Here is a 15,854-nt window from a genome sequence, read left to right as displayed (position 1 = left end):
CGAAGTTCTCCTCGAAGTCCCTCCTGCACCTGAACGAACAAATACAAATCGCAGTTTGAACAAACAAAAAGATGTGAAAGAGCCCAATTCAGTACTCGCGGTGTTCTGGTGTTCAGGGCTCACGCAGAGAAAGGCGTCTCAAAACACTTGAACACCGAATTTGCTTTTTTGCTCTTCTGCCGACAAATACATACAAAATATGTCAAAATATCCACCTTGGAAATTATGCTCGAAAAAACTGTCAGTTATTTCTTAAGTGAAAGTAAACAGTTGAGGAAAAAAATGGGATGTGTATTATATTGAGAGTGAGGAGTCACGTGTCGATTTGGGTAGATTTGGGCGGGGTCTGAGCCAGTTATTTATTCCTGTGATGCAAAGCTGAATTTTCAGCATCATTACTCCAGTCTTCAGTGTCACATGATCCATCAGAAATCATTCTAATATGCCAATTTTGTGCTCAAGAAACATTTATTTAGCAAGGATGCACAAAACTAATCAAAAGTGACAGTAAAGACTTTAAAGAAAAGTATTAATCTTTTTCCTAAATAAAAAATACAAATCTTACTGACCCCAAACTTTTGTATATACCGACTGACATTCAGCAAATAAATAGGCTAAATATATAAATTTTTATTGCAGAAAATGATTGTACTTACAAAAAAAGAGCCCTACGGATTAGGCAAAATAACCAAAACTGGATTCATAGCAGGTGATCTGAAGTCCCAACAGTGCTTTAAAAGGGATGAATTTAGAGAAACAACTTATCTGACATATTGCCATGCTGACAGTACTGATAGATCCTTAGCAAGCTAAGTGCTACATGCTGTAAACATACAAAAACTGTCTCTGAGATTTACCGCATCCACTGAACATGTAATTTAAAGCTACTTAAATAAATCTTGACCACTCTAATCAACTAGTCTGTTGTTGAACGGGTAGTCAGCAATTCTGCCCATCTGTAGTTCCTTTTTTACTGTACCATTGTCATTGTCAGCTGGTCTATGTTCTGTCTTCAGGTGGAGGAGATTGTAGACGTGGGCACATTTGCAGCAGAAGATATCCACATCCCCAGCATCTACGTCCACAGGATCGTCAAGGGAGATCGCTACGAGAAGCGGATCGAGGTAAGGAGGCTTGACCTGTCTGGCTCGTTTCTATCAGTTTTCCTCATCCATCTATCTTCCATCATTTTTTTTTTCTCCTTATTGCCACCCTTCTGTCTGACCTTTTGAAGAGGCGTACAGTAAAGAAAGGCCAGGCTGAAAAACCCAAACCCAAGAAAGACTCTGATGTTGTGAGAGAGAGGATTATTCGCAGAGCTGCGCTGGAGTTTGAGGACGGGATGTACGGTGTGTACAGTGTTTCAGATCATGTCACTCTTCTTTTATCTAGTGTACCTGAAAAAGAGAATTCTGCCATCATGTACTCACCCTAATGTTGTTCTAAAACTGTCTGACGGTTTTGTGAATGGAAAAAAGGGTGAATTTTGAAGAATCTGTCTTTTCCATACAATTACTGTACAATGAATGGTGATTGAAGCATTCAGAGCATAATAGAACTGAATCATTCACACAACGTGTGTGCTATATTTGAAGCATATAAAAACTATACTGAAATTTGGTGAGCTTTTCCTTTAATTTGAGCAAGTAATTATAAGCAACAGTGGCTTTAATGTTTACCAAAAATGTCATTTCCTGTGTGTCTCTCGTGATAATCCGTTAATGCAGTTTGTTAACCTTTTTAGCCAACCTGGGCATCGGAATCCCCATGCTGGCCAGTAATTTCATTAAACCGGATATTACCGTCCACCTGCAGAGTGAAAATGGCATATTGGGGCTGGTAAGTTCTCCTTTCAGAGATTTGTATTGAATTGGCTAAATATGGTTAGAAATTTGGTTCTACAAGCATTTAAAAATCCTGTCTGCGATTTTATTGTCCTTGTATTCATGTTTATGTAAATGAGACAGAAAATCGCTTTAAAAATTGTTTTATCTGGTTGTTTCTGAAATGTTGACATGCAGAAGTATAAATTATTTAGAAACTACACTACCATTCAAAAGTGTTTTGAATGCTTTTATTCATCAAGGACACACAAAATTAATTAAAAGGGATGGCAAAGACATTTATAATGTTACAAAAGATTTCTTTTTTAAATAAATGCTGATCTTTTGAACTTTCCACAAAACACCTGTTTTCAACATTGATGATAATAGGAAATGTTTCTTGAGTAATGAATCAGCATATTAGAATGATTGCTGAAGGATCATGTGACACTAATATATAGTTTTAATATATGAAAATTACATCAAAACAGAAATTGTTGAAAAATTTAATAATTTAACAATATAATTGTTTTTACTGTATTTTTGATCAAACAAATGCAGCCTTGGTGAGCATGTGAGACTAAATTTAAAACAAATAAAAAAATAATTCCCAACCCCAAACATTTCAATTGGATTTGTAGTTCCTATGATCTAAATATTAATATCAAATATTATCGCTATTAGATATTGTTGCGGAACTCCAAGGAAGATGATGCAGATAATCAAAAATAAAGTCTTTATTTTTAATCCACAGGAATACAAGGAAGGAAATAACTCAGGGTAGCAGCAAAACATGTAACACAAAAAAAAATAGCCAACAGTATACTGAACAGAAAGGAGACTTTAAATAGGGAAGCTGACGAGGGGCAAACAGGTGATGGGAGTCAACTAATGATGACTAACAAGCAAACCAACTAATGAGCTACAGAACCGGAACAAAACCATATAAGGGAAAACAGGAACAGGCAGATGTAACAGAAAAAGACAATAATAAATGTCATAATCCTAACAGATATACAGTAGGTGTATATATAATGTATGTATGTATATATAAGGAACAATAATGAATTCATAGACAAATGTCAGATCTGTGTAAAAGTTCTTCATCTACTGTACATGAAGCCACAGTTGAATCCTTGGCTCCATTTATCTTTAAATGTTGTTATATGTCGTACTTATTTCTGTAATAATATGAGTGATTTTTGCGCTCCTCATAAAAGCATTTTTAAGTACTGTTTTTGTGCTTTTTGAATAATTCAGGGTCCCTACCCAACAGAGGAAGATGTTGATCCAGATCTCATCAATGCCGGTAATAATTATCCCTCACTTTCATACTAGTAGACAGTTATACAGCATTAGCATTACATAAATTACCTTTTAATAACCTAATTTGTCCATTCAGAGCACTTAGAGGGTTAGTTCATCCAAAAATGAAAATTAGTCCATAAATTACTCACTCTCAAGTCATCCTAGGTGTATATGACTTTCTTCTTTCAGACAAATCCAGTCTGAATTATATTAAAAATTGTCTTTGATCTTTCAAGCTGTTTAATGCTACTCAGCAGGTGTTGCATGCATCAGTCCAAAAGAAGTTAAATAAATGTGCCCATCCATTTAAAAAAGTGTCTTACACTGCTCCGGGGGCTGAATAAAGGCCTCCTGTAGCGAATCGATGCGTTTTTGTAAGAAAAATATCCATATTCAAAGCATAATAAATAACATTTATGTAGCTTGCAACAACAGTTGTACACTGAATTGAGTTGTGCTGAGTTGTACACAGTTGCACACATGACGTATGAGGTCGGCATTGCGCATGCGCTGGTGAGTCTCTTGAAAACCCACGTTTGTTAACAGGAACCAAGGAAGCAAAGTTTCCTTACTTAAGCAAAGGAAAACCTGTCTCCTCTTGGCTCATATAGAAATCCTCCGACATTCTTCTTTACAAATCCTTGTTTTGTACTCCTAATTAGTGACCGTTGTTTTGTTTTGATCTCTTCCCTGTGCTTCTGCGTTCATCACTTCCGAGTGGCGCATTCGAAAAGCCGACCTCCATACATCCTTTCCCCGGAACTGATTCTGGTTTCTGATTCTGCAAGCTAAATTAAAGTGATTATGTTTTAAATATGGTTATTTTTATTTGAAAAATGCATGGATTTTGTTCACCCTCCTGGAGCCATGTGAGACCATTTTCTTTATGGATGGGCACATTTCATTTCACTTCTTTTTGACTGAAGCACTGCAGCCCCCACTGAGTGACATGAAACCGCTTGAAAGCTCAAAGACCATTTTTAATATAACTCCAATTAGATTCAATCTGAAAGAAGAAAGTATACACCTAGGATGACTTGAGGGTGAGTAATTTACTGGCTAATTTTCAATTTTGGGTGAACTAACCCTGTAATGAAATATCTTTCCATTTCACCCTCACCCTTTCAGGTAAAGAAACTGTCTCAGTACTTCCTGGAGCCACTTATTTCTCTAGCGACGATTCCTTTGCCATGATCAGAGGGTAAGTCCTTAAAACTTATATAAGATCAGTCATATATAAAGAATTTTTATATATATTCAGTAGGGCCGGGACTTTAACGCGTTAATTGAGATTAATTAATTACACAAAAAATAACGTGTTAATTAAGATTAATTAATTACACAAAAAAATTTCCGCATTTTCAATAACTTATTTTTGCACCGCGGAACGTTTCTCACTGGATGAGTTTCGGCGGACCGATTATACTGGAGCACCAACTAGCGTTCATGACTTCAGACAACAACAAACCACAGTGAACATGAATGAAGAAGCAGACGAGACCGCTTTGGTTGGCCCCTTGGAGGGGAAATTTTGTTATAAAAAACGAACGGATGGAAGCGTCGATAAGAGCATGGCACTTTGTTTAACTCTTTATTGTTTTGGCCAAGGTTATTGAGAGTTGGACTTAGTATGTTATGGCCTCTGAAGCAACAGAGAGATGTTTTCTAATAGTCAGGGTTTCCAATGTTCTGAATGTACTTGACAGTATTGTGTTTTACTTAAAAACGGTTTACAGAAGGTTCCAGCACCTATAAGCTACCTGAATTTCTGAAATGTACTATTTCTAAATTGTTTCTAAATATGCTATTGCTACACTTAATGGCAAACTTTGCACTGGTCTGCTAGACTTGAACAAAAATAAACAATATTTTTTTGCTTAAGCTTATGTATTCAGTCATTATTCAATGGTATACTATAAATCCATGTGAAAAAAAAATTACTTTTCACTGTTCTCAGGTCAAATATTTATATGCGATTAAAATGCGATTTAATTTCGATTAATTAATTACAAAGCCTCTAATTAATTAGATTAATTTTTTTAATCGAGTCCCGGCCCTAATATTCAGTGTTTTGTAACAATTCCCTCAAAAATTTTTCTCAAGTTGACTTTCAGTAGATTATTCCTCAGACAGGCTAAGCACTTTGACCCAGATGCTGACACTTTTAAAGAGGCCAGCTGTGGGTGGAAGAGCTCACTTAGACATTCCTGATAATAAATGTGACATTTCGTGTTGAATGAAGCGCCGTGGCTGTTTTGGCTTGATTTGGAGTGGGTAAAGGGTTGTTTGCTGTGTGTTAATGGTGAAAGTGAGGGATGGAGCAGAGGCAGAATATGCAATGAGTCGGTCGTGATGCTGCCTGCGCCTCAGGCCCAGTTGGCTGACATTTTCAGCGCTGTCAAAACAGGTGGCTACTTTAATTGGATGCTTCTTGTACTGCTCAGTAGGGTGAGACGGCCAGAACGAAGGTGCTTTGTCTCTGCCGGGACTGTTCTGGCCTTCACAGAGGGATCACGCGGTGCTGTCGATAAAGCAATTGACTCTTGCTTGTCTTAAGTGCGTGAGTGTGTAATTGTGCATCCTGGGTGTGTGAAATATCAATTTCCTGATGATACCATTTTTGAGGGCCCAAAAGCTACTGGAGTGTGAGACCACTATGGAAAATGCTTAACTTTTTTTTCTAATTGAATTTAAAATACTATAAAAGTCTACATTTATTATTAAAATGATTTAAAATTAATACATTTTTATTTTATGATTTTAGTTTAGGTTAAATGAAATGTAGAGAATATATTTATATATATGTGTGTGTGTGTGTGTGTGTGTGTATATATATATATATATATATATATATATATATAATAAATATACACACACACACACATTCATTTTATTTAATTTATTTTAGTTTTTATATAATTATACGATTAATCACAATTAAATATAATGGTTAACATTAATTCTTAGTTCCCTTTCAGTCAGTCAGTCTCGACATCACATCGGTGACCGACAAATTGGGATCTTGCTTCAAGAGAGCAATCTACTTTGAGTGTAAACTAAACAAGCCAATGCACATTTCCAATGGCATGGAATCATTACATTCAGCTGCAGCTGATCACAGCGTGAGAATAAAAAGGCAGTGGGTGCAATGCATACCAGCTTTTTGCTTCAGAGCCAAGCGACAACATCGTTCTGCTCCATCCAGTGACTACGAGTTCATCTTGCTTTTGGTGTTGGCGGTACAGCGCTTCAGCAGGGTCGTTCAGACTTGAGCGGGTTGCGCACTTCAGGCTGCACTACCCCCCTGTCATGCTGCAAGTGGCCAGTCCCCTGTGTTCCTCAGCACTAAAAGAGCATTTCCCTGAAAAGAGCAGTTTCTCTATAAGAGCTCATATCGGTGCGTCTTTGTAAAGATGACAGATCGTTATTTAAGAAGATGCCATTTCACCCGTGCGTTTCTGGATGCAGTCGTTACCTGGCGTCAGGTGATGGTCACGATCACTGCCTAACATGTCTGGGCACCAAATGTGCTGAGGTGCCGTTCGCAGATGAGTCATTTTCCTATTGCGGGAAGATGACCATCTCGGAGCTCCGTTGCCTCTGCTGCAATCTAGTGCTCGTCCTAGTGGCTGCCAGGCTTACAGCCGGGTGGTTTGAGGATTACAGTGGTGGCAAACTGGTTTACCGGACACAAAGCTTTAGGACCACAGACCAGTTTTTGATCTGTTTTAAAGGCCGGCAGAAGGGGAAGTCGGTCTCTAAGCAGAGGATGGCCCACTGGATTGTGGATGCCATCACCTTGACTTATCAGGCACAGGGTGTGCCCTGCCCATTCAGGTTGTGGGCTCACTCTACTAGGAGTGTTACATCCTCCTGGGCGCTGGCTCGTGGCACCTCACTGACAGATATTTGGAGAGCCGCAGGCTGTGTGACCCACAACACGTTCGCTAGATTCTATAGCCTTCGTGTGGAGCTGGTATTCCCCTGTGTTCTCACCTCAAACGGGTAGTGGCATCGAGAGGCCCCGGTTAGTGTCGGCTTGCTAAAACTACTCCAGAATGTACATACATACTCTAGAGCTCTTCCATACCCTCTGCAGGCAGATGCGGGCGGAACGTCTGGCGCCAGGCCTTCACTCGTTGAATTCTTGAGAACCGGTAGAAGGCTGGGTGTAAAGTCCAAGGTACAGCCTCAGAGCCTGTGCTTCCCTGCCTTTTCTGAGAGGGCTACAATCACCTCCAAATTTCCATATGCACCTAAATGGATATTCAAATGTGTATTTGCTCCTGAGACCTCCTTTGGGAAAAATGGGGCTTCCGCAGCATCCCTGTTCCAAGTGCACCACCCTACACCAAAAATAATTGCAGGTTGCTTGCACAGGGAACTGGAAGGGGCAGCATCCATGGCGCTTTGGTAGTGGATCCCAATTCCTCGATCACGGCACGACGAAGAGAGTGACCGATTGAAAGGGAACGTCTTGGTTACGTATGTAAACCTCGTTCCCTAAAGGAGGGAACGGAGACGTCACGTCCCATCACCATGGCTGCGGTACCACCGCTTAGTGGTCGGGACACCGGCTCAGCTCCTCGGCGAAACCTTGTATGCATTGCACCTGCTGCCTTTTTATGATCACAATGTGTTCAGCTGCAGCTGAATGCAATATTTGCATGCCAATGTGCATTGCTTGTTTAATTCACACTCGAAGTAGATTGGTCTCTCGAAGCCAGATCCCAATTCGTCGGTCACTAACGTGACGTCTCCATTCCCTCCTTCAGGAAATGAGGGTTACATTTGAAACCCAGACATTCTTAGTTGAGTTAAATATATATGTTAATAAATTCTCTCTCTCACACACACACACACACACACACACACAAATGTATACATGAAAATATGTATTTATAAACATCAGTTTGAACCTCAATTTGAACAATTTTATTGAATCAAAACATATTTTTAAGTATGATTTATGCAAATAAAAAAGACATTGCTTATTTCGAATCATCTGTTTTAGTGTTGTCATAAGTTTAAATTTGTCTTTAATATTTCAGTTATTTGCATGGCTGTATGTTAGGCATTAGATCCATGTCGTTTAGCAAACTCCCTGTTGATGTTTTATGAGCCTTATCGATTTTTCCACAGGCAGCAGACGCCTTCTTCCCACAAGCTTCACTGTTATTTCTGTTTTCACCATCTGAGAATCCAGCAGAGGTCATATATTTAGGCCTTAGTTGTCTGGTGCTATAGGCAACACAGTTATTGGTCATGGGGTCTTTGCTGTACCCGGCACAAGGGGAGTCATGACAGCACATACATTAAGAATAGAGCCCTTCCACCCCCTTACAGTCTGTCTGTAGGTTCATGAATAAGACCATCTGACAATCCAGTGGTTTAATGGTGCACTAATTCAGGCCAATAGGCTCGACTTGTTGGCACACCCTACCACACGAAAGATTTAGTGTAGTCTGAAGGGTTGTTTTTTTTTTTTTTTGATGGCTATTTAAATTTTACAGTTTTGCCTAAATCATGTGCTTATTGAGCATGAGTTATAAGGATGTACTGTAGTTCACCCTAACATAAACTTGTTACCGGTTTCTTTAAATTGTTTGTCAGCTTGTCAGACCTAAGTAAACAAATTTTGTGTGATATCTTGTATTTGTTAATTCCATGACCAAATGACATGATCTCATAACAAAAGTAGTGGCTTTTTGTTGTGATTCCTATACTGAAGAAAAAAGGGATCTTAGTGACCGGATTGCAGACAGGATTACAACATTGAAACCAAACAATGTTGTTGCGCATTCTTTAATATCTCTTTAGAATTGTTTTATTAATTAGTGGCACCAAACATTAGCATATAAGGTTAATTGTCAGTCTCAAATCTGTTAAATATTTAGTCATAATATTGGCAAATAAAGAAACGGTTACATTTAACATTGGTCAGTGAAATTTTCATCTAAAAACCAGTAATTTTGAAAAATCTAAATTTGAAAAAGCGCAATCTGGAATTTTTGTGGAAGCAAAAGATTTCCATATGCAAATATCAAAAGACCAACAATAAGCTGTTTGTTTTGAAACTGAAAGTGTGCTTCAAACATCTCTACACTATGGACCTTTTTGCCCATGAACTTCAGCAAAATGGCATTGTTTTGCCACTGTTGCTTTGATTTATTGTTTTGTTTCCTCTAGGGGTCATATCAACTTGACCATGTTAGGAGCCATGCAGGTATCCAAGTATGGAGATCTGGCCAATTGGATGATTCCGGCAAGTTCACAATTTCATTCCCTTATTCATACATATGTCAGTATGACTGGCTTTGACCAAGCAGAGTGAAGATAAAACAAGATGTTGCTAAAATTTACTCTTGCTTCAGTCCAGCCATGTGTCACACACAAAACATTTTGCCCCACATAAAACATTTTTTGTTTTGCAGATACAGTATGTGTGTAATTGCTTATAGTTGTGTCCATTTCAAGTATTTTAAGATGCATGTAAAAGGTATAAAAAGCTTATCCATAGTTTCATCATGCGCACATTCATTGCTGAATCAAACCGAACTTCAAGACCATCATAGCCCAACTCCAACGCTTACCCTTCTTTCCATCTGCATCTGTTCTCCAGTCTCCCGCTGAAATTAACTCAAGAGTTTTCCTTTTGTTTTATGGAAATTACTGAGCAGCTAATGACCGAACTCACAGCGTGAAATCAGAAATGATTCATGTAGAAGATGATGTTCTCCGAGGAGCACAAATACAGATGTATGGTCTCATTTTACGGCTGTTACCATCTCCTTTCAAGCAGAAAAAATAAGTTGTCACTCAGGTAGCACTTGTACAAACCCATGAAGATTTTAATTCAGAATGTAACATTGTAGTGCAAACGTGCATATCAATTTTGATCTGTATATTATCTAAACCAAAAACAAATCCATATTTTCAGGATCCAAAATTGACATAAATCTAATCTGTATTTTTTGGGTCGCAACCCATGAGATGATAATCACTACAGTTAATAACAACAACTAAGAAAACTAGTAAATCTCAACAGTTGACATGTACAATATCCATTGAGCTAACATGGGCTCCAGTTAATCAGACCCACTGCATGTCAGAGCAGTTTCCTTTCTTTTATTTGCATTCACATTGTTTAGTGTAATTCTTCCTTACAGTCATCCAAGTATTGTCTGTGCATCAGTTAGCCTGCTGTTGTCCTAAGTCCAAAGTCATTGCTTCCCTGTAGGATCACAAAAGGTTTCTAAGGCTTAATGAGAGTCAATGTTGGCTGTGGTTTTTTGGAGCCATTCTTCTGCTGGCTGTCGCCTGTGGCACCTGATCCTGCTGTCAGTTGAGGGACTGTCGATACACCGCTGCCCTGCATGCAGACACCTCTGCAGGGTTATTTATAGTTCTCCAGGGCCCTCGTCCTGTCACTGACTGATGCCTCATGGCCCTCTGCGCGTCTCGCTTATCGAGTTTGGTTGAAGGTTACTTCTCGCAAACTGGCACACATAGACCATGAGCTGCACTCTGCTTTCAGTGTGCACCCCCACCCCACCCCCAAGCCTCCTCACTTACACATTGGTAAGGGCAAAATCTGAAGCATACATTGAAATGCAGAGATTATGCTCATGATAGATGTGCTCCTTTAATGTGTCTAAGATGGTGAAGATATGGATTGGTGAGCTGTTAACATTTAACATTAATGCATTTGTCAGAGAGTTTTATCCAAAGCAACAGCAACGCAGCATTCAGAGTATACACTTTATCACTTTGTGTGCTCCCTGAGAATCAAACACATGACCTTGGTGTGTTGCTAGGGCTTTGGTTTACCATCTGAGTGCCTTGCTTTACCATTTCTACCCTCTTGTAATGGAATTTCAATGGGTGCTGGGGAGATATATGTTATACATGTTATTATATTATGTGTTCCAATATATAATAAATTATATTATTTACTAAGTAGAAACATATTAAGTATAAGTAATTTTATCTAAAGCTTTTCAATATATGCCATTATATGATTAATGCCGGTCCGCCGGTTCCCGCATCTTTCTTCCGGATGAATATGAAGGTTTTATTATTACAATGATATATTCCAATACATAATTTTTTGTAATATTAAATAAAAAATGTAAATTTAGTGTTTATTTTATTTTTATCCAAGGCTATGGAATATATGTTAGTATATGGTACATTCTAATAGATAATACAATTATTTTATTTACTATTATAATTAATTTTCATTTGTTTAGGTAAAACTAGGTTGTGATCTCTTTATTTTATTTTATTTAGAATTTTAATTTTGGATTTTAAAAACCTCACTTGTACCCACATACTATAAAAAAAAAATTGGCTAGCCATTACACTTTATGTACAAAGGCATCAGAATACAGATATATTTGTAAAAAAATATTTTTCTAAAAAGTTTTTGACCTAAACTTAATTTCAGATCCTTTTACACATTTGTAAACATATGTCCTTTCAGTCGAAAACCTAAAGCATTCCTCTAGCTGAATCAGTGGAGCATAACATTAGCAACGGCAAAGTCATGGGTTTGATTTCTAGGGCAATGTGCAATATAAATGTACTGCAATTTTAACCTAAATACAACAGACTTATAAAGTCCATATCCTCCCGTGATCATATGTTCAGGTCAGTATGTCTGTGCGGTAGGGCTGTAGCTATCGAATATTTTAGTAATCGAGTATTCTACCAAAAATTCCATTGATTAATCTAGTAATCGGATAAAATGTGTTTTTGCTTAATTAAAGTGCAATATTAATTATGCAAGAGAAAATAAGACTCCTGGGTCTCTTAAAATGAACAACTAAGTTTCCTTTTTTAGAAAAAAAAAAAATTTTTACTTTTTAAATGCATAGACTGCAATGCATACATCAAAAATAAAAATTTAATTATTACCCTTTATTTCTCTGTCTGTACTTGTACTGTGAACAATGACAATAAAGTTGACAGATGAATTAAGTGCATTTAAGTGCCATTCAGTCGGGGTTTTAAATAAAGCATTTTCTGAGATGCACAATAAACATTAAACACACAAAACATTAATTTAATTTATCTTTTAATTATTGAAAATTAAGCAAACTTAACTTTTTGGTAAACAAAGGGGATTTACTATTCAAAATAAAACATGGAAGAAATGATTAAACCTTAAAAAAGAAATAATGTTTTTTTTTTTTTTTAGTAGTAGGCTATGTACATTCTTCTGAACAATAGTAATACAGGACTTTGTAGTTGTGGTATGCCAGCTCTATCAATGGACACACGCCACGACGTTCTCTTTACGTTTGCCCGCGCCCTCAAATTAAAACACTGCTGACTCGGACGCAGCGCTCGTGTCTCCTTCCACTTTGTGGCTGACGTAAACGCGTTGTGTCACATTAAAAAAAATAATTGCGAAAGAACCTGACGTGAGATTTAAAATAAATTAAAAGAGGCTTCAAGGCAGAGGAATTTGCCTCTATCATTTTTTGTAATCGAGTTACTCGAGTTACTCGAGGAATCGTTTCAGCCCTACTGTGCGGACATCAGAGTACATTATCAAACATAAATTGGTTTTCATGCAGTGCTACAGAGTGTGCTGGTCTAAGCTCTCGTTAGCCTTTAAACTCTTAATGAATCAGACAAGCCTGGCAGACTAATTACGATAATCCCCTCAATTACTGTGGGTTCCCCGGCCACCTCTCAAGGCTAAAGGGACAACAGAATGTAATGTAGCCAGAGGGCCTGGAGCTGGAAGACTAATACTTTCAAGACAGGAACAGGGACGTAACAAAACCCCTCCCCTTCCATCTGCTCATTGGCTGATAGCAGCTCTCCCTCTCCACAGCATCCCAAATGAAGATGAAGACCTGCTACATCACATAGTTATAGCATCTTTAACAGGGGGGCATACTGGTCACATTGATCTTCCACCAATAAAAAGTGGAAGAGTTGTGTCAGAGTGTCCCAGATTATAGTATGAGCTATTATTTGTTCTGTTGTTCAGCTGTTGTTATTAATTGTCACTTTTCAGACCATTAGTAAACAAATCCCCTGTAAACACCACAGGTGTTACGCTGGCGACAGGTAGGAAGGTTAATATTTTATTTAACCGAGCTGACAGGTTGCTCTCTCATAGATCATCATTGTAAGTCATTTCATTCATTTCAGTTCAGATGAGGACAAAAATGGTTTACTTGCTAAAGTTTACTTTGTAATTAGTCCACGACCCCCATTGGGGAAGTCATGGCCTAATGGTTAGAGAGTCGGACTCGCAATCCAAGGGTTGTGAGTTCGAGTCTCGGGCTGGCTAGAATTGTAGGTGGGGGGAGTGCATTTACAGTGCTCTCTCCACCCACAATACCTCGACTGAGGTGCCATTGAGCAAGGCACTGAACCCCCAACTGCTCCCCGGGCGCCGCAGCATAAATGGCTGCCCACCACTCCGGGTGTGTGTTTACGGTGTGTGTGTGTTCACTGCTGTGTGTGTGCACTTTGGATGGGTTAAAAGCAGAGCACAAATTCCGTGGCTGTATGTCACTTTCACTTTCATTTTCACCTTTTTGACCCATTCATTTGGATATTGTGAACATAATAGAGCCCATTTTGGTTCTGTATTTTTTCCATTCATTTTTCCCATAGAGATTCTTAAAAAGTCTTTGTTAATGACTTATAAGCCATGAACCAAACTAACCCCAACCAGCTTCAAGTTGAATGACAAAATTACAAACTTTGTTTTGAAGCAAGACATTTTTTTACAAGACCGCATATTTAATGGCTTTAGTGAAGGAGAGAACTACAATCTCATGAACCATTGCAAATTACTTATAAGGGGCAAGTTATTTGATGTTGGTAATGACAACTATTATTATTATTACTGAATAACACACCTAGAAATGTTTCATTTGACCAATCAGAATCATGTATTCCAGAAAGAAAAAAAATGGACGTTTTATTTTTTTTCCATTCCACTGCCCGCGTCTCATGTTTTTCATCGCAGAAACACATGCTGTGTGCATGGCCACTTTGACCTTTCGTATTTAATTTAATTTTTGTACTGTTTCTCATCCAAATTGTTTTGAGGACACACTGCCTCCCTTGCATCCTTGGAGAAAATGCCCCTGAAGCATCGGTAATGGGGATTTTGAATTAGCATTCGTAATGTTCCAGAACAGCTTAATCCAAAAACAAATGTACATCATCCTTGAGCTCTCAGAAGAGCTGGTTGGCATTCATTGGTAAAGGAAGGCTTTTGGGCTAGCTTTTTATGGTGAAGCGGTGTTCTCTCTCTTTTTTTATGGAAATGAGAGGGGAAAATGGAGCCATTCCTCACATTATATTCATGCTGTGTCTTTAATTATATTGTACAATGCTGATGCGAAAAATGGGGGTCGGAACACATTCTGAACTAGATGAAATGAAATAGTCCTGCTTGCTTCCACATCCTAACACCCACACACTCTCTTGTTAAAAAGATGTGATTCATGTGCACAAACCTGAGTTGGGACTCTCTAACTCTTGACCCTCATGCAGAAATGGCTCTCATACAGCCTTTCAGCAAGTCCAGACACAAAATTATAGTCCACTTCAAAGTACCCATTTCCTGACACAACTTAAGGACACAGAAGTTGCTCAGCCTCCGCTCACCATTCTTTTACTCAAAACCCAGGAGGAAGGAGGGACGCACTGCCGAAGATCCCTCGCCTCTGTGGTGAATCCGCGGTGCCATCAAGCAGACAACTTTAACTGACAACTTTAATAACAAAATAAACACCAAACAGTGTGACAGCCCCTTACAGACGACTGCCGCGCACAAACAAAACCAAAACACAAACTAACAAAAGGATAGACTGAGTAACTAACATCTACTAAACTAGTACAATGAATGGATAAAGTGCTAAAGATTGATAGTTGCAAGTGAGTGAGTTGGACGTTATCTTTAGATAAACTGAAGTTTCCTGGAAGAAATAAGGTAAACCTTATTCTAGATTCAACAAATAAATCAAGAGATTATTTGTTATTAAATGACATCAGTTATATAGAATCTAATACAAATTAGATAATCATAAACTGACAATACACACTAATGCCAACGGTGTCAGGAAAAAGGTTTGGAAAGAGTGATATTTATGTAATTACGTGCGTCATCACTACGACACACCCTTTACGACATTGGTTTTGGGTTTTGTTCACACAGAGCTCGTTCCGGGACTGAACCCGGCAATGTTACTAGGTCCCCAACCCAGGATTGATCCCGTAATCAATCCCGGGATGTGTTTGCATTGAATACACAGAAGGCGAGCCGGCAATGTTCCGGCAATTTTCCGGGTCCAACATGCAGTGTGAAAGGGGCTTTGTTGACTTGGGTCACGTTGCAGTGGGAAGAAAGGTGTAAGATCTGTTTCTCAGCCTTAAACACAAAGCACTGGTGAATAATGAACTCCTGAGCACTAGGAAGGTCCTTTGTCTGGAAATGCGCAGACAGAGGAGCCTCGAAGGTGAAAGTTCTGTACAGAAGATCCAGATGATCTGGAACATGCAGGAGAACGATTGCTGGCGAAACGTTCCTAAAGTTGTTGCATAAGATGGGGAGCAATAAGCTTGTGGTCATTGTTGCTGTTGCTGTTTCCAGACTCCTCAAATTCGCTTCTTTCAGAACTTCTTTGTTTCTCTTTGGAATAAGTCAGCATAGCAGCTTAAGCAACATAGATTTTAGCACTTAGA

The 15,854-nt window shown here is 38.6% G+C and overlaps 1 protein-coding gene across 1 annotated transcript in view; it reads left to right on the top strand.

Moving 5' to 3' along the window:
• Positions 1 to 15,854, top strand: part of LOC132114446 (succinyl-CoA:3-ketoacid coenzyme A transferase 1, mitochondrial-like) — a 54,541-nt gene that overhangs the window by 24,392 nt on the left and 14,295 nt on the right. The window contains exons 8-13 of the mRNA XM_059522569.1: positions 1,017 to 1,124; positions 1,235 to 1,349; positions 1,745 to 1,839; positions 3,084 to 3,132; positions 4,260 to 4,332; positions 9,321 to 9,396. Coding sequence (XP_059378552.1) covers positions 1,017 to 1,124; positions 1,235 to 1,349; positions 1,745 to 1,839; positions 3,084 to 3,132; positions 4,260 to 4,332; positions 9,321 to 9,396 — 516 coding nt within the window. The remainder of the gene's footprint in view (positions 1 to 1,016; positions 1,125 to 1,234; positions 1,350 to 1,744; positions 1,840 to 3,083; positions 3,133 to 4,259; positions 4,333 to 9,320; positions 9,397 to 15,854) is intronic.

This window comes from Carassius carassius, chromosome 34, assembly GCF_963082965.1.
Source record: "Carassius carassius chromosome 34, fCarCar2.1, whole genome shotgun sequence".
Classification (NCBI taxonomy): domain Eukaryota; kingdom Metazoa; phylum Chordata; class Actinopteri; order Cypriniformes; family Cyprinidae; genus Carassius; species Carassius carassius.
The sequence above is the reverse complement of the archived record's forward strand: the minus strand, read 5'-3'. Positions and strand labels throughout refer to the sequence as shown.